Source organism: Salmo salar, chromosome 23 (genome assembly GCF_965601325.2).
Source record: "Salmo salar chromosome 23, fSalSal1, whole genome shotgun sequence".
In the NCBI taxonomy this organism is placed as follows: Eukaryota; Metazoa; Chordata; class Actinopteri; order Salmoniformes; family Salmonidae; genus Salmo; species Salmo salar.
In genome coordinates this window covers 37,601,626-37,626,278 of record NC_138313.1, presented here as the reverse complement: position 1 = coordinate 37,626,278, position 24,653 = coordinate 37,601,626, and the positions used below count along the sequence as shown (strand labels likewise).

Here is a 24,653-nt window from a genome sequence, read left to right as displayed (position 1 = left end):
CATTGCTGGAAAGTTATCCTGCAACAGGGCGATCAAATTAAGATCCGACATCTGTAGCAGTAGCTGCTTACCTGCCCCCAGAGATACAGTATGTCTTCCTCTTTCTAGCACCATGCTAACGGCTTTCACCGCAGGAGTAGCCCTAAAGAAAACAAACCTAAAGGCCGATGGACAGAAGTTAGTTTGAAAGAAGTTGAGTGAGAGGACAATGGAGAGTAAATTACAGGGGAGAAGTTTCATGGCAGTCTGGAGGATGCAGCCACAGAGTAGCAGCCTTGAACTACAGATGTAGGATCTTAATTTAAGCCAGTTTGCTACAGCAGGAAAATAATCCTTTAGCGACAGGAAATGTGAATTATTATGTGGATTATAATTAATGGGCATTATTGTAGGGGCTGATTCGTTTTTCGAAATTACAAACTTCAAAAGCCTTTCTAAACCTCAAATACACTGCAAGTTAAACATTTCCTGCATTACAAGAAAGTTCCCCTGCAACAGGGTGATCAAATTAAGATCCTACATCTGTAGCCTAATGGTGTATAACCTGGGAGTCACGCTTATGGATGAAAATAGAGCTGCCTAATCTCTGTACCCAAATCTTGTGTGTGTGTGCTGGACAGCTACATTTATCTGTAACAGTCTGCCACAAGAAAATAAGGAATGCCTAAGGAATGGAACGGTCTTGTTGAGCGCCTGAGTGGAAATATGTGTGCGTGTGTTTGCCAGCAGGATGCTGAGAGTCTGAAGGTGGGCGTGGCAGACATGATCACCCAGTGGGTGAAGGGGAACCCAGATGGCACCAGCAGGAGCTCCCCCTCAAGACCAGCTGTAAGTCTCGCTCAGAACAGTCGTGTACAGTATATAGTGTATATGGGTATACATTTACTGTATGTGGCTCTGCATTTCACCAGTTTCATACATTACCGCCAACCTCACTATTCTCTAGCACTGGCATCGCCTTCACAGAAGTGGCTTCTGGTTCAACAATGTAGTAAGAAGTCACACGGGGTGTCTCATCCCCTTTAGAGAGACTGAATCATCTTCATCAAAATACAGCATCTGTGTATCTACTTCCTTTACTTTCATTCCTCATTCGTGTTATTTCAACTGTCTTCACGTCTTCCCTTCTCAAAGTAACTGCTCTTTTCGCTCTTTCCCTTTCCTCCCATTTTCCTTCTGAACTGTTCTACATGTAAGTGTTTGTAGTACAGCTGTGCACCAGGTATGCAGACTCAGTGATGTGTGCGTGCAGTCAGCCTTATCCAAGGCTGCCATCTAGTGGGACGTAGAGTTCTATTGTGGAGGTTCAGAACAGTGGAGGCTGCTGACGGCTCATAACAATGGCTGGAACGGAGCGAATGGAGTGGCAATTAACCATGTGTTTGACGTATGCTCCAGCCATTACCATGAGCCCGTTCTCCCCAATTAAGGAACCACCAACCTCCTGTGGTTCAGAACCAAAGCCACGAAGGTTGCTTATCTTGCATGGCTCCAAAAAGCATTTTATATAAAACTCCAGAAAGCATTCGAATAGTTGCTGTTTGGTGCTGTTCATTCCCCAGGATGTAAAAGCTGGTGACGTGATGCAGAAAAAGAACATGTGGGAGATCATTGGAGAAACATCCCCTGGGATTTCAGGAGCAGTGGCAAAGGTGAGCGTGCTCACACACACACACACACACGCTCACACACACACACGCTCACACACACACACACACACACACATGCTCACACACACACACATGCATGCACACACACACACACACACGCTCACACACACACACACACACACACACACACACACACACACACACACACACACACACATGCTCACACACACACACACATGCATGCACACACACACACACACACATCAATACAAACGTACAGTATTTGAATATTCTGTTTCAAACTTTGTGTATAATATACTGTGGCAAATTCTCACTGTTCCTAATCAGTCTATGCTTTTCAGGGCAATGCATCTGGAAAAAAGTACAAATTTGTGATGACTGCTCATGGCAAATATGAGAAGATTCCTGTTGATGATGATGAAAATATGGATGAATACACCAATGGAAAAGCAGGTGAGATGACTGGGTTTAGACAACAATTATACATTTTAAAACATTAGTGTAAATACCATAATAGTCCAATAATAACTCGTATTTTCTTAGGCAAAAAAACACCTTTTTATTCTGCTGGTCCTGCGGATAAAAATAAAACATTTAAATCTACAAAATACCAGCTACAATTAAATAGCATGACTTGTATCAAACACCAAAGGGCAATAGCCCTTGATCTGCCCATTATCTTCACTACAGAATGAATTCTCTATTTAATTCTGTAGCTCAAGATGAACTTTCTATGTCAAACATTAACCAACATAAAAAATGTTCTATTCAAACTTTTTATTTTCTGTTTTATCAAAAATATATAGAAAATAACATTTACTGTAAACTTATGCAGCAAAATCTCAGATTCCAAAGCAGTTGAACATCACTCTGTCAATAACATACAATGTTCTTCATCTTTTTAATATAGACATGCATGAAAGAAAAACGTAAAGCACCAACAACAAGCTGAGGAACCTACAGAAACTCAAGGTCAAATGTCACTCTCAGCTCTTGACCCTTCCAGGGCCCTCATTTGAAAGCTGTGTATTTGAAAACTGTGTGTGTGAAACATGATATTTCAGTCTATTTTACTTTCACGTTAATCCTGCATTGATGTCGATGGGAGATTCGTGGATCTCCAGTTAGGATTCGGCCTTAGGGACTTCCTGTATACATTTGTCTTAGCGTCTGTCGTCACTGCCTTCCATATCCCACAACCCCTTCCCCTGACCTCTTATCCACCCACACCAACAGTCAAACACATCCTTCATAGAGCTGACTTGTCCCCCACAGGAGTTAGCAACCCTATTTCTCAAATAACACTCTCACTGACCTGTAGTCCAAAAAAGGGAAGGAGACAAAGCTGGTATAAGCATCTGCAGGCTACTCAAACATTCTAAGAAAAAGTATCACCTGAATATCTAAAGTCTATTTGAAAGACTTATGTAAATAGCACCATTTTGGGAAATATACACTCCTACTTCACTACTACTTTCATCCTCTCCTCTTTTTTTCATCCGTCTTTGGAAACATTTCTCTAAATGCCCTGGAGTCAAGTTTCTTCAGATACCCAAAACCTGCATCAGTACAGTCTATAGGCTCAACACGCATCTGCGATTTCAAGACACGTACTATAACTGAGAGTTTATCGTTTTTAGTAATTGGTGTACCTAAGTAAGTACATTACACTACAGTCTCAGGACCCCTTCTGAAAAAGAAACTCATTATCCTATCAGGGTTCAACAGTGGACAAAAAAATTAACTCAGAGATTTACTTAATCTTTGTACATTTTAATCTCACGAGATGTCCAAATTATTTTAAAACAACAATACATTTTCCCTTATCCTCTGATTGTCAAGGTAATATTTTCATATTATCAGAGAAAGAGACATTCAGACAAATGTGTAACGTAGTCAGACGACAAAACAATCAGTGCTCAAAATGCAACATAGTGCATGTATAAAGTTAAGACCACATTCTCTATGAGACTGTCTTAAATATAGTATCCTGTGTTAAGCCGAGAGACTATTACATGGGACCTGTACATTATGACTACCATTTCTACACCAGTGCACATAAAACATTTAACAATAACATTTTTCAAAACGTTCTTATCGGTTTCATCTTTACCAGTCCAAAGAGACATGGTTTAAGGACAAGTGAACCCTCTAGCTGTTCTGTTAAAGTCTTTTGGTTCCTCGTCTTTATTTTTACGCCCTATGAGACCCATCTCAAACACTGTCGAAATTTTTGTTAGTGGCCTTGACGCAGCCTCTCTTAGCCTTTTGGCATCAAACTTTGGGCTGAAAAGGAGAACAGGCAGACGATGGGCGAAGGATGGGATTTCTTTCCCTGCATCCTTTGGCTGCTCTTTTCTCTCCTCCTCACTTTTGCTGGCTTCAATCACCTGCATAATCTTCTCTTTAGTGGAGAACATATCAAAGAGAAGAGAATCCCACTTCTTTGCTGCCTTGGGAGGATCGTCAGCCGTTACGGCTGCCACCATGTCTTTAAATGACACCTTTTCATCCTTTTTCGCTTCACCTCCTTCCTGCTCAATCACCTTGGTGGTTTCTTTCTTAGGATCTGATTCTGCGAATATAGGTGGTTCTTCTTCCACTACCATATGCTTCTTGAGCCGTGACCAACCACTGAGTTTAGACTTCATCATGCCCTTTGGCTTTTGGATCACTTTAAGAAGAGGTTCAGCTGCTGGGAAAGAGTCTTTACTCTCTTCCTTCTTCTCTGTCAATGGTGTGGTTGGAGCTGATACCGCCTTTTCAGGTTTGGCTTCCTGGTTATTCTTTGGTTTAGCCGGCAACAAAAGCTTCTCAGGAGATGCAGTCTTTGCAAGTGGAGAAGAATTGGTCGGCTTTGCCCATACTGGTTTAGCCTCAGAGGTTGCTTTGGTTGGCGTTTTAGGCTCTGTTGATTCCTTCAACTCTTTCTGTTGCACCACACTGGCTTTAGCCACAAGAGATTCTGTTTTTGAGAAAGGAGGTATCGTCTTGCGTTGGGTTTCTGGGGTGGGTGTCTTGGGTTTTGGGTAAACTCCATAAATTGGTGTCTTCACTTGTGTTTTAACCTCTGGTGTTGGAGATTTAGCCCATGGTCTTGTGTTTGCCACAGTTTTAACCTTTGACATTTCAGCAACAGGAGTTGATATTTTGCTGGTCACAGCTGTGGATACTCTCGTTTCTGAGACCTCTTCAGCTTGTGTAACAACAATGGTTGGAAGCGGAAGCTTAACTACTGTTGTGGATACTATGGCCTCACTTGAAATAGTTTTTTCCAGTTCTTTGGAGGATGCTTCCTGGTTTGACACCTCAGGCAAAAGATGTGATTTTACAAGTAACTCTTGGGTAGGTGTTATAGATGCTTCTAGCTCTTGTGTTGGGGTTTTAGATTCCTCTTGAGTCGGAGTCTTAGACCTGGATATTCCAAATAAAGGTGAAAAACTTTGGATTCCACCATGGGCAACATATGCAGCAGGAGTCAACCCATAATATGTATGGGTTGGTTTAGGATCCACATATGTTGGTGTCTTGGGCCTTTGAAATCCTATAGATGATACCCCAGCTGTGGGAGTCTTTGGTCTTTGATACCCTGCTGGTGGTTGTGGTCTTTGATACTCAATTGTTGGAGTCATAGGTTTATGCCCTTCATTTGTGGGAGTCTTGGGCCTTGGATACCCATCTGAGGGTGCTGTAGGTTTTGATGTTTCTTTTGTTGGCGTCTTGGGTCTTTGGTACCCATATGAGGGTGCAGCAGATTTCAGTGTGACATCTGTTGGAGTCTTAGGCATTTGGTACCCAAATGTGGGTGCAACAATTGTTGGAGTCTTGGGTCTTTGATAGCCTAATAGATCTGTAGGGGTCTTTGGTCTGGCAGACTCAACTACAGGATTTTCGTGTCGAGGAGCCTCTGGTTTTGAAGTGTTCTGAGGAGGTGATTTAGCTGTGGGAGTCTCTTTCGACGTCACTTCCCCATTCAGAGTTCTTGCACCTTGAATAGCTGAAGGTGATTTTGAAGGGTCAGACATAAACTGACTGGCAGCATTAGTACCAGGTGTTGGTGTGTCAGATGTCTGTGCCTCTGTAGTAATGGGTGAGACAGCGAATAAAAGTGGGTTGGTTCTTGATATTTCAAAAACGGGTGTTTTGGCACGGGACACATGAAATGAGGGTGTCTTAGGGCGACCTAAAGGAGTTCTTGGTGTTAAAAAATCATGAGTTGGTGTTTTAGCTCTTTTCACTTCAGATGTAGGCGTTGCACTCCTTTGGAGTCCAGGTGACGGTGTTAAACCTCTTTTTACCCCGGATGTAGGTGTTGCACTTCTTTTGATTTCAGCTGTTGGTGTTGTAGCTCTTCTGATTTCTGATGTGGGTGTTATACTCCGAGATAATGCGTCTGCAGTAGATGTCTTGGATCCAGTATAATCATGGAGGGGGGACATAGATGCAGTATAGACCCTAATTTGAGGGACATCAAACATCGGTTTGGGTGCTTTTAGTGTAGCTTCGGTAGCTTTAAAACGTGGGCTTGGACTTTTGCGGTGTATTACTACTGGGGCTATTCGCAGAGTAGGTTGTGTGGCAGCAGGAGTGACTGTGACAGGAGCAACTGGAGCACTGAGTGGATGAGGTACTGAAGCAGTGACTGGAGGAGCAATTTGAGCAGCAGCTGTCGTTGTCACGTCAGGCACAGAGGACGTTTGCACAGGCGTTTTGGGTGGAAATGCATGCAAGGCTGGCCCTGGAACGGCTGACGGTGGTGTTGGAGTAAATGTGTAGAGTGGGGCCACATACTGGGGGAAGGTGGGGGCTGGAGCAGCATACAGCTGTGGGGCGAACCTTGCTGTTCCACCTAAAGTGGCTCCTCGTTGCTGCGGGTAAGGGGATGCCACATGCCGATAGACTGGCCTGACAGCGAATCTGGGGTGCTGTGTGTAGAAGGATGCCTCTGGAGTTTTGGGAGGGGTTGAGTGGTCACTGTGCTCCAAGTCAGGGCTTGCTTCATTCACAGGAGAGAGGCTTGAGCGGAAAGGGACAGGTGTCTTTGCGGTCTCAGGGGCGGCTTTTTTCTTGATTTTTTTCTCTGTTTTCTTGAGTAGTTTCTGGAGTCTAGCATTTTCCTTGCCAGGCTTGGGCAGTAGAGCTGGAGGGTACTGCTGGAAAAGCAGGCCTGGTTCATTGACATTGCTATAACTGGCAGCCATGAGCAGTTTAACCCCCTGAAAAAAATACAGGACAGTGTGAGGCATATTTATTTGTTTATCAATGATACAGTAGCCTATTGTTTTAAAGGAAGAGGGGCAGTGTTCAATCAATTGAACTTCTCCTTACAGCTGCTCTCCACCCCCACCTCGGCCCATGGTATAGATCAGTGGCTGAACTATTCATTGACCATCAAGAAGATCATCAACACATAATTGGTAAACAAACACATCTGACTACTTTTTTCTTTCTTTTTCAGACCTATACCATGGTGAATATTGAAATACAAATGTTGGTGGCAAAGACTTTCTATTCAAGATGGTATGGACTTCAACAACTCCAGCCACCTTGTCAGCAAACCCTGTGAGGATATCCTGCAGTAGCACTTGTTATGAAAACAATATAATTCACAGTTTATACCTTTCCTTCTGCATTCAGTAGGTAACTTTTGAGAACTTCTTAAATGGTTAGTTGTTGCTTTGTTCTGTGTACTCACTTTGAACAAAGCAATGAGAACTCGCCAGTTCAATTTAATCTTCAGACTTGTATTGGCTTACATGTCAAAAGTATCTTTCACATATGTTTATGTATATATGAATATGTTTTTTTACTTACTTTTACTTTATCTTTTTTTCCTTCATTTTATGCCATTGACAAACATTAGGTGATTGCATTTACCTATACCGCACATGTATGTTGGAAATTATGCAGAAAGTGACATAAAACCAAAACCTAAGCTTTGAATTTGAAATGGTAACTCTTGTAAAATGTTCTGGTTTGGTAAGTTTGATCACTGAGCCCGTTAATTGTAATATCATGTTTATATTTTATTTTTCTTCAGGCTGTTGTTTGAGCCCAGAGATTATCCAAACATCTTCTGAATATGGTGTTAAAGGCACAATGCGGCTATTTTTACATCAATATAAAATCATTTCTGGGTAACAATTAAGTACCTTACTGTGATTGTTGTCAATTAAAATGGTCAAAAATAAATAAATAGCTTCTTAGCAAAGAGCAATATCTCAAGCAAGAATTTACCTAGGACTGTCTGGGAGGGGACTGAGTGGGAGGGAAAAACTGAAAATGAGCTGTTAATTTCAGAGAGGTTTGGAACTCTTTCTTATTGGTATATTAACTCATTTACCACCTAGACAGACCAAAACTCCATCCCACCAAAACAGGCTAAAATTTCAGACTGCCTTTTCAAACCGCTCTTACACTAAAAGGGCATTATCATAATTTTCACAGTATTACTCAAACCTCATAGTGTGGAAATATATACAGTATAAAACACAGGAAAATGTCAAATGTCTTTAAATGCTAGGCTGCACTGGGTGCTGCATATTCTCTAAGCTTTTAAGCGAGTCATCTCTTTTTTTGTGCATTCATAAAATACTGCATTGAAATGCCAAATGATTTTGCGGTAACTGAATCATCTGGTTACAGAACATTGATTGTGTCTGTTGTATTAATAACACTTTATCTCACACATAGTAACATTTCATCCTGCTATTTAACCATGATTCTGTTTTCAGTTCTGCACACTGGAGTTTTCCACCACCCTATTTATGTTACCAATGTAACATTTTATTCTTAAAAGACCCATCATTGTCATTTCTGCTTTTCTTGTTATTAAACTTTCATTTTTTTCTCTTACATTAAATAAAGTATTGTATACAATGATGTTTGTTTTTTTATTAGCGTTTTTATCTGTCAATTTTAAGCAGCCCGACAAACGCTATCTGCAGTGGACAAAGGGGAAAACTTGGAGACGAAGTGAAGTGGAAAGCGAAGGAGGGCAGTCAAATTTAACCCTCCCTGCAATGAAGGCCTCCCAGCTGATACTGGAAGGTTCCTTGGCCTAATTTTAGGCTGAGAGCAGAGAGGAGGGCAGCCAATCACCTGCTCCCTTCTATAAGGCTTGGTTCTGTCCTGTACAGGCAGGGTGCATCACGGTGACAGTAAATCACTGATGAGAAGGTACCTAAGGTGCAGCATATGCATATCATCTAGAATCTGAGCGCATATATGGGTCCAATCACTGTACTGCACATAACAATCTGACACTTGTGCCTGTGGGTATACTGAACATGAGCAGGAATTAAGTGACCTATACAAATCCACCTTTTCAAACTTTTAAACTACAGTGCAGTTAGATACTTTTGCTTTGACACTGTGAGGTCTGACTGGCAGACACACTTGGCCTGCAACCTATAGGTTCAAGCATTAACTAAGAGTGAAAGTGAACATTGAGCATTTGACCCCAGTGATGTCATTGTGATGTGAGGTTTTTTTTATGCACAGTAAACACATTCTATAATTGGAAGATTTTGACTCATATCTATTTAAACCTTGATGGCTGTAAACCTTTAAAAGTTTAAACCTTGATAGTTGTATTTAGATTTTAAAGGAATGTGATAGGCCTACAAATCAGGATATTATAGTTCTCTCACAGCATTCCGTCTTTCACTTAAATGTTTTTTCACTTAATCCCTTTCCACTTATATGGTTTTTCCATGTAGGTTTGTATGTTTTTGGCCTCTACTAGTCAAACTCAAATGCAGTCCACCACTGATCATGTTTTAAAGGGCCCACTGCAACAGTAAGACAGACTGGACCTGCAACATGAGAGGAGGTCATCCTTTTAAGGCTCTTGTAGGTTAGGCATTTGGAGCACCTCCAAGATGCAAGTTCAAAAGAGGAAAGGGTAATAATAGCCTAGCAAAAAAACCATGCATCACACAATGGCTTCTTGGTGTCCACCATCTCCCAACCCCTAAAAAACATGCACATATGAGTTAATCACATAATCAGTAAAAATCTAAAAATATTACATAATTGAGCTTACCAGGTTATGCTTCTTACCGTTGACCAACGCACTCCCGACAGGGGAGTCCCCTTACAATGAGAAAAACAAAAAACATTAAACTTAAAACACTTTGCACAAGCTTGTATTTCAACAGTTAACATGCTAACACCCTGTGTTTTCATAAGTTCATAGGTTAACATATACTTGCAGGAGTATCAGAACATAAACCATTATTGTTTTAAGCATTATGATATCTCGATCCAGTTTTGATACCTGGAACGCAACACCCTAAATATATTAAAAACACATGCAACAGTGTGCATGCCCGTCTCTAAACCCCACTTCCCAATTTGGACGCTTTGACATTACATTGAAAATCCCTTTGGTCAGATAGCTTTAGCCACAATGGCTACAGTATAGAGTACAACCTTCTGGGGGCTGGCTGTAAAAGCTCTAACACACGTCTCAAGACCCCCCCCCCCCCCCCCCCCCCCCCCTTGTCAATAGCATAAATACGTTACTACGAGCTGTCTCGAAAAAAAAAAAATCGTAATTGCAGTATGTTTACCTGTGTGACTGCTACTTGGGGGTCGGCCGGCAGCTGCCTGCTTGTCCCGGCCCAAATTGTCAGAGCGGGAGGCTCATGTTGAGCACAACTATACACCCTTCCTACATATGGAAGGGCCAGTCTCCATGGCAGTCCAAAAATATAACCTGAGCCTTTTGCTCAGAATGTGCTCCGTCGTGACAGTGCGCTAGCTGCGACCGTCAGCCAGGCAGGGGGTGGCCACAGCACTTTAGATATCGCCACCCCTCGCTACCGCGACCAGATGCTTCTCTCTGAAAAATACTATTTCAGAATGGCGCCCCCTGCGGGAGAGCCCGAGCCATCTCAACCAGTACAGGAAGTTTAGCTCTACCAATTCTGATCAAATTGTTTGCCAATTTAAGCTGCTGGGTATAAAAAAAAGGTCCACCTACTTTTTTATTTTATTTAACCTTTATTTAACTAGGCAAGTACTAAACCAGTCCAATCAAGCACCCATTACACAGGAGATGAGGAAAATTCATATTTCTGCAATTCTGTAAGGTGCTGGTGAAGCTAGAAAATTAGAAACATTCTCAGCATGACAGGTAGTTCTTGCCCTGGTGTGAATCTAATTGACCGACAGGTCAGTCAAAAGACTATTTTAAAACTGCTGAAGACCTTGATAGTTGATTCAGCAAATAATGTCAATGTACAGTAACAGTTACACAGACTGTCCACAGATCCTGTCCTCCTTTGATCGGGCCATTGACATACATTATGTTTATGCATCTATCTAAGCTCCCTGTCCCGTGGAAAAGGAACAAGTCCACCATCTGACTGCCTCACTGACGTTCCTGTCTTGTTTAACTTTTAAGTTATTTTTTCTTGCCTAACATGATGGCAAATATAGCAACAGGGTTATCTTAGCTGTCCCTCTCCCAACTTAAGGCCTCCCTCCCTACCCCACAATCCATCCATCTCCTTATTGAGTGCCGGGTCTAAGACGTCGAGACATCCCCCCGCGGCCTCGCCTCTTACGGCTCCTTGGCCAATAGGGACCCCCCGTGGATCAAGTGTCACTATAACAGAAGGACATAATCAGGGTGGTAATTCTGCAGAACCTTACAGCCAGTCTCGGCCACCAGGGAGCTCATTTCTTCTTTACGCTTTTCTGAGGTAAGAGAGAGAGAGAGAGAGTGAGAGTGAGAGGGGTTGGAAGGAAGAGAGAGAGAGAGTGAGTGAGTGAGTGAGTGAATAGAACAAGAGAAGGAGAGAGTGAGAGAGAGATAGAAAGATTAAGATCAAGTGCAATGTTAAGAGCTCAGGGCCCCCCTAGCTGTCTCCTTTCAAGAACAGCTAAATTGACACGTGCAAAACCACTGCCACTGTGTTAAAACACTCAGGCTTTAAAACAGTCGGCTGCTCCGTGTTGTTGAGGTCAAGGGTGAGAAGGACCCATCCAGGGGGATAGGGACAGGTGAAGGGAACATACAGGTTTCTATAAAAGCTTCTATCTTGACTTGATCAGTAGAGGGTGGGTGTCTCTTTTTGCTTTGACATTTGGAGTTACGGTAGGCTACATTGAATAGGTGGGATTTTCTTAGAACATCATTCTTGAAAGCCACTGGACATGTCGAATGACTTGAGACAAGTGTCAATGTTTTGTGTGATGAAATGCTAGTGTAGGTGTGAAAGTATGTTGTTGTTGTTCTGGTTGTAGTATCTGCTATGTGCTGGTAGCTGTTGATGAATTAAGCGGTAAAAGTGACTTAAGCGGTGAAAGGATCTTGGGTGCTACAAAGTCCCTGGGGTGAGGCCTGGCTCCAACTGGCTATTGTAAGCCTGGGATTTACAAATGGCCCTCTAAGACTTGTAGCTATGTTGTGGAGCTGATCCAACGGTTTCAGTATAGGTAAGGCTAAGATGAGGGAATCTAAAGATATGCTCAAAGCTACCTCAATGTTAGGGTTGGGAACAGAATTGCTAGCACTATACTTGTCTTTTGTGAGATGGTAAACAGATAGCTGGACAGATATCTGGTGAATAGATATGTTTGCTTGAGTGTATGTCGCAGCAAAGTTGGAGACAGTCTCATAGAGAGAAAGGTGTGACATTTGATAGTTTATGTTATCCAGGATCTCCGTGAACTAGGATAACATGGTGGTACATTAAGCCTTCCATACTTAGGATAAACACATAGACACTACTACCATTACAGTGCCCATTAAACTATAGCCTGATTTGTGAAATCAAACCAGAAATGTATAGGTATCAGAATAGGATTGGGATTTCAAGAAACAACCTTTGACTTTCCATCTTTTACATTGTCAAACAGTTTGATGTACTTTCATTATTCCACTTTACCCCATTTTTGTTTTTCATCTATAACAAGTTAATATGTCACCATGGAATCAGAGAAAAGTGGCTGAAATGCCAATGTGAGGGAGGAGCCCGCATAAGGAAATTAAATTAGAATTACTGATACTATTCCAAGAGAAAGAACCTGATCTGTGCTTTGGAAATCGGATCCTGGACATGTTTCTCAGAGACATTTGCAGCTGTCTGTTTGGGAACAGTCATGATGTGCGAGGAGGCCTCCAGGGTGGCCTTAACAGTTATAGGAGGATGGTTTACAAATGCAAAGGCTAATGCAATGTAAACATCCTGGTAATGTATGCTAATCAATTCAAAAAGCATACTTTGGGGATTTTTCATCAGATTATGATACATTGTCTGACGAGATAACTGTAAGTTGCAAAACAAAAACTAAATCAGAAGCAAAAGGCCACTGTATACAGACGTCAATTCAACGTCGATTCCACATTGGTTCAACGTAATTTCATTGAAATTGTGTGCCCAGTAGTAGCCAATGGCCTACTAAAATTGGCCTAGAACTGACAGCATGCCTTTAAAATGTTGATAAAGAGCTAGGGCATCATGTTTCTAAAGATAGGCGTTTCCTAGCACCTATGTTGAGGCATGGAATTTGACCAAGAGATTAAGTTAACTTGAGGGCCAGGGGAGAGGGAGGGGAGGAAGGAGGCATAAATATGTGTATGGGGGTCCCATTTATCGTCTGAGAAGCAGAATTGTGAGTGTGTTGAATTTCAGTCTTTTCCCATTTCCTAACACTAATTATAAAACAGTTATAAAAAGGTTGTGATTCAAAAGCATTCCCTTTATAAATCCTGCACATTTTTCCTGTAACACAATTATTTTTTTTAAATGTTGGTGAAATGTTATTCCATTAGGGTTGGGTTCTGGTAAGGGGAGAATACATTTTAGAGCCTGGGACCATAACCCCATGCTGTAAATACTGCTAGTGACTTGAGCGTGGCCTCCTTGGCGTCTTAGTGAAAGTGTCTCTCTTTCTTCCCTTGTACCTCAGGTGCAAAGTCCACTGTCAACATGTCTGACACAGAGGAAGTGTAAGTATTGGTAACATTTGTTTTCATCCTCAAGATTACCTCATCCAGATTTCCCATGCATCATGTTGTTTTGACTGCCTGAATAAAAGTGCAATATCTTTTTCTATCCTTTCACAGCGAAGGTAAGTAACATTATTACTTTATTATTGCTAGGTATCATTATTGTCTCTTGTCATTATCATAGTCATTTTAAATCAGTAATTGTTCAATCGTATGCTGAATCATTCTGTATGTTTTTGAAACAATGCCTTACTGATTTCAGTCCTCTATGCAGAATAGTTCAACGCAATGGACAAACTTGGCTTCCCTCCTTGGAGTTCAAGTTGTGTCCAATACTGCCCTCTACAGCACAACAGCATATATTGGCTTTGTTTATGATACTGTGAATGTGGAGAAAGCCATGACTTAGGGATCTTTTCAATCTGTAAAGCTGAACTTCCAGTTTCAGGATGGTTTCAGAAGCCAGTGTTGATAACAGGCCATGCGGTAAATTAATAATATACATCAAAAATTAGAATGAATTAAAGCATACCTTTAAATTATTTTCGAAATGTCAGACCACATACATCTATTAGTCTGTTAGCAACGGGTCCCTGCAACTCTGTAGACCTTTCCCAGTAATACTGTCCTCCTAGTCTGTCCATATTCTGTCTGAATACAAATACATAATGTGTCTCCTCATTATGGAGGTAGATGAATCAAGCCTATTATACTACCAGGCCATGAAATGTTTTGTCTGCTCAAAAGTCTGTGAACTTGGTACCATTTGATTAGCTATGGAGGACAGTATTGTGTACGCATACAACGGATCCCTACTGTACCCATATTTACAGTATATTATATATACTAAATATTATAAACTGATATATTGGGTACAGCCGGGTTCTTTTGGTAACACTATTGTTTTACTGCTTTCTTTCTCCGAAAAAACCAAAACTCTCCATGGAGGCGAGGGAGAAGGTAAAAAAACAATGATGCTCAGACTACGAAGACGGTCATGTCATCTATACTAATTTGTCATTGTTTCGCTCTTGATCTTCAGTGTGTTTGAGAATGTGCGTTCAACTCATTGGATCTTCATGTAGCTCGTAGCATGTTGGATAACGCTAATGCTACCTCACTTCATCAGAATAATGCTACCTCCTCATTCAAACGCCTCACTTAATCAGACTAATGCTATCTCCTCATTCAAACGTCTCACTTCATCAGACTAATGCTACCTCACTTCATCAGAATAATGCAACCTCCTCATTCAAACGTCTCACTTCATCAGAATAATTTTACCTCCTCATTCAAACGCCTCACTTCATCAGACTAATGCTACCTCACTTCATCAGACTAATGCTACCTCACTTCATCAGAATAATGCTACCTCCTCATTCATGCGTCTCACTTCATCAGACTAATGCTACCTCAAATCATCAGAATAATGCTACCTCCTCATTCAAACGTCTCACTTCATCAGACTAATGCTACCTCACTTCATCAGAATAATGCAACCTCCTCATTCAAACGCCTCACTTCATCAGAATAATGCTTCCTCCTCATTCAAACGCCTCACTTCATCAGAATAATGCTACCTCACTTCATCAGAATAATGCTACCTCATTTAAATGCCTCACTTCATCAGACTAATGCTACCTCACTTCATCAGACTAATGCTACCTCCTCATTCAAATGCCTCACTTCATCAGACTAATGCTACCTCACTTCATCAGACTAATGCTTCCTCCTCATTCAAACGCCTCACTTCATCAGAATAATGCTACCTCACTTCATCAGACTAATTCTACCTCCTCATTCAAATGACTCACTTCATCAGACTAATGCTACCTCACTTGCTCAGACTAATGTTACCTCATTCAAACGCCTCACCTCATCAGGTCCCTGTTCATAAGATTATGTTTTTATTGTCACATACACCAGATGGGTGCAGTGAAATGTGTTGTTTTACAGGGTCAGCCATAGTAGTACGGCGCCACTGGAGCAAATTAGTGTTAAGTGCCTTGCTCAAGGGCACATCGGGAGATTTTTCACCTTGTCAGCGCGGGTATTCGAACCAGCGACCTTTCGGTTACTGGCCCAATGCTATGCTACCTGCCACCCTAAGAAGAGGGATACGAGGCTATGATATGTCTAGTATTGCCTCTGCAGATCTAGTCATTGACAACTTAACTCTTTCTCCTGCTTGCTTTTGTCTCTGCCTCATGCAGCGCCACCTGGTGGTCACGACCATGAACTACTTTCCTCTTTCTCTAAAGAACACACCCTCTTTCTCATGCTTCCATTTATTAACCTATCCACCCCCCTTCCTCTCCCTGGTTACTCAAGGCATGTTGTGTAGCCGTAGCAGAGGACGTAGTTGAAGAGGTAGTTGAAAAGGTAGTTGAAGATGTAGTTGAAGAGGTAGTTGAAGAGGTAGTTGAAGAGGTATTTGAAGAAGAAGTGATAGAGGAAGAGGTAGAAGTGGCGCCAGAGCCAGAGGAAGCCTCAGAGCCAGAGGCAGAGGAAGGTATGTTGGCATGGGGTATTCTATCATCCTTTTAGATGCAGCAGTGCGCTCCACCTGTTACAGACAGACAGACAGACAGACAGACAGACAGACAGACAGACAGACAGACAGACAGACAGACAGACAGACAGACAGACAGACAGACAGACAGACAGACAGACAGACAGACAGACAGACAGACAGACAGACAGCGGGCTGTGTTTCTAGTGCAAACTGCTTCCTCATGGCTATAGCAATAATGTTTTTTTATTTTTATAAATAGATGCTTTAGACTTCTAACCCTATCATATGATCCTTAATGTTACAAATATAAAAAAATAGTAATAATACATGTTATACATTCAAAGAGGCAGTCACACCATTGCTGATTAATTAAATATATGGCAATTGGTTGGATGTGAAAAATGTCACTTGGGCTAACTTTTGAAACTTTTGATACCTGATGTAAGTCATTATCAGTATTTATGCCCATTTCTCTAAGATGAGAAAACTTACCCCTGTGCTTCTACTATGACCCTGAAAGGCATAATCTCTATTATATATGCACATGTGTTTGTTGTGACAGTTACTTGTTATCTGAATGATACTTTGAGGTGCTATTGTGTGAGATACATTAACAAATCCATAACTGTTGTTCCACAAACTGTTGAAGTGTTAAGCTAAAGTAATTCATAGCGCTTAGCCCGACAAAGTATAATTTATATTTCAAATATGAAAGAGAGACGACATAAATGCTTGAGCTTAGGCAGACTATATTACAGTACGCAGCCTATAGTCTCATTAGTCAGCCGTTCCTGCCGTTTAGTCAGCTTCTATTTTCATTGCTTGCTGCATGCAGAGGTCATTGAAGAGGGAGGTACGTTGATTAAAGATGACTTATCTGTGTCACTCTGGTCGGTATACAGAACTGCCTTTATATTGTCCATGTCCCAGGTCTGAGGTCTCGCTGTATTGGGGGAATGTCTGTTATGTCATGCCTGTCTGTCAGATCAAGGAGCGCTGCGAAATTGGCCGACTCTAAACAAAATTAAAATGAACAACTGATAGGATTAAAAAATCCATTATAAATGGTATAGTTTGGGGGGGAGGGATTAAGAAAAAGGATGAAAGAATATGAAATGCTAACATTTGCTTAACCCTGCAGTGACCCCACTGTTCAACCCTCCTTGCTATAATCACTCGATATTAGCATGGTATGTACCAAACACATAACAAGAGAAATAACAAGTCGATAACTTCAAAGTCCATCTTCTAACAATGACATATGTGTTGCCTTGCTTGTGGAAATTGTGTGGGGGTCAAGCCATCAACATCACACAGTTAAACCATTTCTCTTTTAAAGTAAAACACTTTGCCTGTCTTTAAGGAGTAATATTTTCAGTTTAATATTGTCATTAAATATACAAGTGGACTTTCCTTATTCTAAAACAAGACCACACTTTAGAATGAAATCCTGCACATATAAAACAAGTTTACATTCTCTAACTGTGTGTGCACAGTGTTTTATGTTAAGTATATACACGAGATTTAGATTTGTGTCAGTTTGTGGTTATTTCGATTGTCAAATCACTAACAAACATTGACTACCTCAAATTAAAAGCCAGGCTACCATTAGGAATATCTACCTGCAGACCCATTATTTTCCATTTCATGTAAAAACATCAAAGTAATGCCTGAATCTTTTTTTGCCTGAGAGTTACTCATCTGCTTTATATGCTGCTGTGTGCATTTCTAACCCAATAACATGTACTTGTCCTCTTCATTTCTTAATATACAGCCCACAGGCCACAGTTCAAGTAAGTCGTCTTTTCATGTAACCCCTCATTTCATTGTACACATTTATATCTAGAAATATATGATTACTGCATAGAAAGACTGCATTCCTATTCCCAATTCCATTTCAATCTCTCGTTGAAAAATACTATATTCTTAACTGTGATAGTCAAAACATTCAGCTGTCTTATTTTACATAGGCCTAGCGCACCAGAAATGTATTTATTGAGATATATCTTCTTCTTATTATTATTATTATTTAATTGTCCTTGTTTTAGGTCAACATCATATCAAATTATAAATATGTGCATATATTTGAATACAAACAAGAAAAAACATTACATAAAACCTAACATAAGCAACAGAAAACAAACTAGTGGTAGTAAACAAAAACAAATATATATATATATATATATATATATATATATATATATATATATATATATATATATATATATATATATATATATAAATATATATATATATATATATTTAGAAATTCCCTTTCAGTTCTCTGCTCTCTTACAATGTTGCATTACCCCTAACATTATTACATTATATAACCTTTTTAATAAATCATATTATTACATATTATTATTTATTTTTATGCTTTACATTTTCCATAGATTCACTGTATTTTTATATTGACACTTCTCAGGGCACCAAAGATTCCTGATGGCGAGAAAGTTGACTTTGATGTAAGTAGCTATAGTCCTTCATACATCATGACCATCTGGAGACAGCTAGCTGGATAAATACCAGGGCTAATGTCAGAGAGGATGACATTTTATTTACAAAACGCTATATCCACCAATTTTTCACATTTGTGGGGTTTTTTCTCATAAAAATGTTTGCTTATGGATACCTTCATGTGTATGTAAAATATTACTGTTCTCAGATTTATGTGTTTTTATGCAAATCGCTATATATCCATTGTTTAGCTGGAATGGAATGTTCGTATCCTATATATTTAACTGTAATATGTGGTTGTCTCACATAGCTATCTTTAGATGAATGCACTTACAGTAAGTCACTCTGGATAAGAGCATCTGCTAAATGACTAAAATGTCAAATGTAAATGTTTTACATAGAGTTCTGTATTCAATTATTATCTTTAAAAAAATGTCATATTGATGTGACAATAGTATAATTTGTAAATTTCATACAAAATGTAGTTATTTGTTACATTTGACTGAGTAAAACCTAGCAGTACTACTTATTTCTCTGACATTGAGGCGCATATATAGCATTTGACAAAAAAACATGATTATTTGTCTCTGAAATGAATCCATCAAGTGATAGATTTTAAACAAATACATATGTCATTGAACAACCCTATGCCATGATTAGACAGTGAAAAAACACACCAATCTCTTTCATAATTTCTTTAAACAATAAAAGCTGATTTATCAACATTTCTGAAAATGGATATATAGCGTTTTGGAATTAAAGATGCACTATGCAGAAATCGCTCCGCCATTTCCTTGTTGCTAAAATTCTAATAGGTCACCTAATTTCAGTGTACGTGACAAAACAAGCAAGTATAGTGTAAAGAATCATTGTACCATCTAAACTGCTGTGCAATATATTTTCCAAATCAAAAACATTGTATTTTCAGCTGTTTGAAGCTGGTGTACAAAACCGAAAGTAAAAAACGAAACTTAAGATCGGGAAGCATAGAAATAGCACACACAGAACAGATCCATCGCTTCTTAGACTTGCTTTCAATGAGAATGACAGATCTAAAACACATATTCCTATGTGAATTTGGTCAGGTCGCCCAAAAAAGTTACATATTGCAGCTTTGAACTCTTCATGTACTTAACAAGTGGATCTATTTTCCAACCTTACAGGACATTCAGAAGAAACGTCAGAACAAGGATCTTGTTGAGCTGCAGGGCCTGATCGATGCGCACTTTGAGCATAGAAAGAAGGAGGAGGAGGAGCTCATCGCCCTCAAAGAAAGAATTGTGAGTGAGAATTAGTAAATTACATCACTCTGCATACACATAGGTCGTATTTGAAAATATAAACAAGGTCGTAAATTAAAACAAGGTTTTCTTTTTGGACAAGTTCCGGTAGTCCATCCCTGTTTGCTTACATTTAGTTCCTAGTCAATACAACCATGACAAAACGATAAGATGTTGCAGTGCCCACTGGTGGCCAAAGGTATAACAACCAACCGTGTGTGTGTGTGTGTGTGTGTGTGTGTGTGTGTGTGTGTGTGTGTGTGCGCGTGTGTGTGCGCGTGTGCGTGTGTGTGTGTGTGTGTGTGTGTGTGTGTGTGTGTGTGTGTGTGTGTGCGCGTGTGCGCGCGTGTGTGTGCGTGTGTGTGTGTGTGTGTGTGCACGTGTGTGTGTGTGTGCGCGTGTGTGTGTGTGTGTGTGTGTCTGCAGGAGAAGCGCAGGGCTGAGAGGGCCGAGCAGAACAGGATCCGTAGCGAGAAGGAAAAGGAGCGCGCGGCGAGACGTGAGGTTTGTGTCCTCCACCAGTACCACTACTTACCCCTCTGGGTTGTCCTCAACTATCAGCGTTCTGTCAATATGGGACATCCTTACAACACACATCCTGACATTGTGCTGTAATCTCTAAAACAGGAGGAGAGGCTGAAGAGGGAGGAGGCAGATGCCAAGAAGAAGGCTGATGAGGATGCGAAGAAGAAGTCTGCCCTGTCCAGCATGGGCTCCAACTACAGCAGCCATCTGCAGAAGGTGACCAGTGACCAACCGGTCTTCACAGGACCATACATGATGAATTTATAAAATATAATTTACTAGTATATAACATATAATTTGTGTACATGTCGGATCGATCTTGTAACCGCTGCCATTCATTTGTAACAGGCTGACTCAAAGAGAGGTGGGAAGAAGGAAACTGAGAGAGAGAAGAAGAAGAAGATCCTGGCAAGCAGACGCAAGGTCCTGAACATCGACCATCTGAATGAAGAAAAACTGAAGTAAGAGACTGGGAAATTCCCAGTACAAGTAACAGATTTGGGCTTTACTTTATGTACAATACCTTGTGTTTAGTGTGTTGTTTTGGCGAGGCGAAATGGGCCTACAGTGGGTATAGCCAAGCTGTACAAAACTTTCGCAACTGTCCCGTTATCTGAAATGAATGCACACTCTAGGAACACCCTTCAGCCAATCAGAATTAAGTATTCAACCACAGGTATGAATATGGACTCTCCTCAGAGAATTTGTACATTAACTCACCAAGTCATCCTGCTTGCTCTGCTCTAGGGAGAAGGCAAAGGAGCTGCACGAATGGATGAAGACGCTGGAGTCTGAGAAGTTTGATAACATGGAGAGGCTGAAGAGGCAGAAGTATGAGGTATGTATCCGATGTCCTGGTTAAAGAAAATAGAAATATACTGTACATTATCCCAGTGATACCACATACAGGACAATGCACATCTGAAAGAATTATGGGCTGTTTATGTTAAGTCTACTCAAGAGCTGAGTTGGTAATATGACGGGCTCTGTTCTTAGAGCAGATACGTCTGGACATGACACATTACACTGTGGCACTATGGGTGGTACTGGTATCAGCCATGACCTCATAAAAGGTCTAGCTCAGTCAAAATATGACCAGTTTTTCCTTACACTCTTAGAAACAAATATGCTATGTAGAACCTAAAAACGTTATTTTGCTGTCTCCATTGCAAGCCTTTTTTCTAAGAGTGTAGGTTTTTACAGACATTGCTAATGTAAGACACCCTGTTATATATTATAATTGTAAGATACTCTGGAAAATTCCAAGTCTTACCTGAATAAAATCAGGGATGAGATTGGTCCTCTGAGTCTGTCCATCCGCCTGGTGGCCTCAGATATGAACACAGCTCTGCTTTGATATCTCCTCCAGGTCACAACCCTGCGTAAGAGAGTGGAAGAGCTGAGTAAATTGTAAGTAGAGCTGGACAGTTGTCACAGCTCAGGGGGCTCTCCTGGCCCACTGTGGTGCATGGTCTGAAACTTTTGTGAGAAAGTTGCACATTCACACAGGAGGTGATGGAAACAGAGCAAAAGGTTCAATGATGGATCGAGGAGACGACAAAACACACCATGGAAGACACAAAATGAAATCTTATTGAGTATTGATTGTATCTCACTCATTCAGGTTGAAGAGAACATTCTTTGCTATAGACAGGATAATACACCTGGTATACTGACACCAACATGTCATTTTTAAAAGAGTTGCAGAGCGATATAAAGGTGCTGTCTATAGAATAGGACACCCGACTGACGCTCAATCATTGAGTTACAGAAAATGTATGTCCTAAAAGCCAGTTCACTAATCAAGTCTTTAGAAATGTTGTGTTTCCACAGGTAAGTTATTCTGTCTAGAGTTCATTCTCACTGAAAGAAGTGACAGAAACTTGCTAACTATAGTCTATTGTCTCCAACATGTCCTCGTCTCCTAAACTCCCTATCCTTGGCAGTTGGGGAGTCAATACTGACACATACACAGCTCACAGACAGTTAGTCGAACTATTCCCAATCTCTCATAGTCCTCTTTTATTAATACAAAATATTTTCCCCCTCTTTGGTAAAAAAAATGATACTAGAAAAAGAATAAAACATGTAGATAAGAAACCCTACACAAAAGATGAATGTTCTCACACAGCAGCTGCATGGTGTGCCATAAAGGATAAGCATGAAAAGTCCATGATTTGTTTTGAGTGGTCTGATGGAATTGTATGTGATCTGGTTGATGGGTGTCAGTTAGACCAATATCATATTAACAATGGAACAGCATGACTTGCACATTTGTTTCCACTTTTATGTAAAGTAATTTAGATTCAAGTGAATTTAGTAAACTAAAGTCAACATAAGTCTTTATTTGTAGATAAAAATGGGCATCGATAGTCTCTTCATTGGATGTCTTACACTGTTTCTCTCTCTTTCTGGTGTATTACAGCTCTAAGAAGGGTAAAACCGTCCGCAGAAAGTAAACGGTCCCGTTCTGCTGCTTGGAGCCCAGACTGCCACTGTACTACCGGACACAGGCCTAATGCAGCAAAAACACACACTTACGCTAAAGTCATTGCTCAGGCAACTAAGTTTTACTGTTTGCTTATTCACCCAAGACGTGCCTCAGTCTACAGCACGGAGCCATTAGCTGCTGTTGTAGGTACTATCCCTCTTACTTTCTCGCCCTGGACTGTTTGGTTCTCAGTATTTTTGTAAATAAAGTGTGACTCTTCAACTTTGTCTGTAGATGTGTTATTAACCAAACCCTCAATAAAAAAACAATATTTTTTGCCATGTAACTTTAAAGTAATTTGTTCATATTGAAAAATATTTCCACTCTAATAAAAGGCAGAATATTGTTGTGTTTGCAAGAGTAGACCTAGATTAACTTGTGGAAAGTGTTAGCCCTACGTTAGAAGAAATATTGCATTATAATGAAGGTTTCTTCAATATCCCATCCCACCATTCTGAGGGAAAATGCAAACATTTGAATTGACATCACAATTAGATTGAATTAGATTGTAACCTAGATTGAAAGTAGCAAACAATGTTCTGGTATGTAACTATGGAGGGTGGAGAGTGCCAGTTTGAAAAAGCAATGCCCTAAATAGGAATGTGAAAATGTTAAATGCATTTTTATTATAGTATCAGTGCGCATTAAATAGGCCACAATTACATTGAAAAGTTTAAATGAAAATAGAAAATGGTTGGAAATTGTAAAAATAAATTCTAAATAAAAATGGTAAATGGTAAACAGAAAAAGCCAAATGGTAAACAAAGAATAGTAAATGCAATGTGCAGAGTGGAATTTCAAGGGTCTGTTTTAATTTCCCAACTACCCAATTGAGCATTTTCACTTTTCAATTTTCGTTTTAATTGTATGCAAATTGCTTCTTGAAGGTGTGAAGCAGGAGCGCAACTCCGCACCCCCATGTAGTAGTACATCCTAGCCATGTCGGCTCTCTTTGCATTGATTTTAGACTAGTGAAACCAACACACAGGATGCGAACCAACCCATGTCTCCTGCGCACCGGAAAAGCATAGACCTGCTAAGCTGAAGCCTCGGGGAGCCAATGCAACTCTTCAGGTCTCAGGCAAGGTTAGGTCTACTCATCATGCATGTGTGGTAACTGAATCACCTCAGTTACAATTCACCATTCTTTGACCTTCTCCTCACAGAGACCCATCTGAGCCATGGCACAAATATAACTGGTAGGGTTAGAATAAGGGTGTTCTGCACATCAGAAGAGCAGGTTAGTCCGCTAAAAGCCTATAGCCATTGCAACTTTTCAGGTATGAGGCAAGGTTACTCATCATGCAAACAACTAACCAGGAAGAAGTGGTTCTGTGACCATGCACATGTAATGAGGGCAATTACAAGGTAGCAGAATGATTTTGAGACATTTTTATTTTTTTACAAACCATAAAGAAATTAAAATTGTACAAAAACAGATTTACTTGAAGAACAGAGTAGATGTAAAGTTTGGTAACATAATGATGGTCTGTGGTGTTTGTGCCATAATTCTGTTACCAAACTTTGTATCTGTACTGTTCTTCAAGTAAATATGTTTTTGTAAGTTTAACTTAAAATGAAAAATCTGAGTCTCAGCATCATTTTGTTACCGTGGAATTGCCCATGAGTAACTTTCCCTAGTGTTCATTTTCTGTTAACCATTTGCCATTTTCTGTTGACCATTTACTATTTTATTTAAAATTTCTGATGACCGTTTCAACAATTTTAATGAACCATTTTCAATATTCGCATTTCAATAGCAGAGGTGCATAAATATGGCAGCCCC

At 40.3% G+C, this 24,653-nt stretch overlaps 3 protein-coding genes across 6 annotated transcripts in view; all 3 read left to right on the top strand.

Moving 5' to 3' along the window:
* Nucleotides 1–8,513, top strand: part of LOC106584524 (uncharacterized) — a 41,399-nt gene extending 32,886 nt beyond the window's left edge. For 2 of the 3 annotated variants that reach the window (XM_014169926.3, XM_045706336.2), the window contains exons 10-13: nt 730–828; nt 1,563–1,652; nt 1,973–2,084; nt 7,090–8,513. In XM_014169926.3, the coding sequence (XP_014025401.2) occupies nt 730–828; nt 1,563–1,652; nt 1,973–2,084; nt 7,090–7,112 (324 nt within the window). In that variant the 3' untranslated portion in view covers nt 7,113–8,513. Of the gene's footprint in view, nt 1–729; nt 829–1,562; nt 1,653–1,972; nt 2,085–2,541; nt 2,604–7,089 lie in introns of all 3 variants that reach the window. The other variant, XM_082968094.1, reaches the window with a different exon arrangement.
* On the top strand, nt 2,562–5,552 carry LOC123729864 (uncharacterized). The gene has a single exon (XM_045706337.2). The coding sequence runs from the start codon at nt 3,834–3,836 to the stop codon at nt 4,662–4,664; it is 831 nt and encodes a 276-aa protein (XP_045562293.2). The 5' UTR covers nt 2,562–3,833; the 3' UTR covers nt 4,665–5,552.
* A 2,769-nt stretch (nt 8,514–11,282) lies between the features above and the next one.
* On the top strand, nt 11,283–23,089 carry tnnt3a (troponin T type 3a (skeletal, fast)). 2 transcript variants are annotated; one of them, NM_001123530.2, is made up of 12 exons: nt 11,283–11,344; nt 13,557–13,596; nt 13,714–13,718; nt 17,886–17,904; nt 18,540–18,579; nt 19,735–19,851; nt 20,278–20,355; nt 20,479–20,592; nt 20,725–20,837; nt 21,124–21,214; nt 21,746–21,786; nt 22,802–23,087. In NM_001123530.2, the coding sequence occupies exons 2-12, from the start codon at nt 13,577–13,579 to the stop codon at nt 22,833–22,835; spliced, it is 672 nt and encodes a 223-aa protein (NP_001117002.2). In that variant the 5' UTR covers nt 11,283–11,344; nt 13,557–13,576; the 3' UTR covers nt 22,836–23,087. The 2 variants fall into 2 exon arrangements, with proteins under 2 accessions (NP_001117002.2, XP_082823946.1); XM_082967820.1 differs by lacking the exons at nt 11,283–11,344; nt 13,557–13,596; nt 13,714–13,718 and adding an exon at nt 13,744–14,556 and having other exon boundaries at nt 22,802–23,089.
* The last annotated feature ends 1,564 nt before the right edge of the window (nt 23,090–24,653 follow it).

What these genes read in the sequence shown, in the direction of transcription:
- tnnt3a (XM_082967820.1), top strand. Translation starts at nt 14,373, where the DNA reads ATGGAGGACAGTATTGTGTACGCATACAACGGATCCCTACTGTACCCA. An exon ending in GCGAGAAAGTTGACTTTGAT is followed by an intron (nt 18,580 to 19,734) that starts GTAAGTAGCTAT and finishes CCAACCTTACAG; the next exon opens with GACATTCAGAAGAAACGTCA. An exon ending in GTGGAAGAGCTGAGTAAATT is followed by an intron (nt 21,787 to 22,801) that starts GTAAGTAGAGCT and finishes GGTGTATTACAG; the next exon opens with CTCTAAGAAGGGTAAAACCG.
- LOC123729864 (XM_045706337.2), top strand. Translation starts at nt 3,834, where the DNA reads ATGAGACCCATCTCAAACACTGTCGAAATTTTTGTTAGTGGCCTTGAC.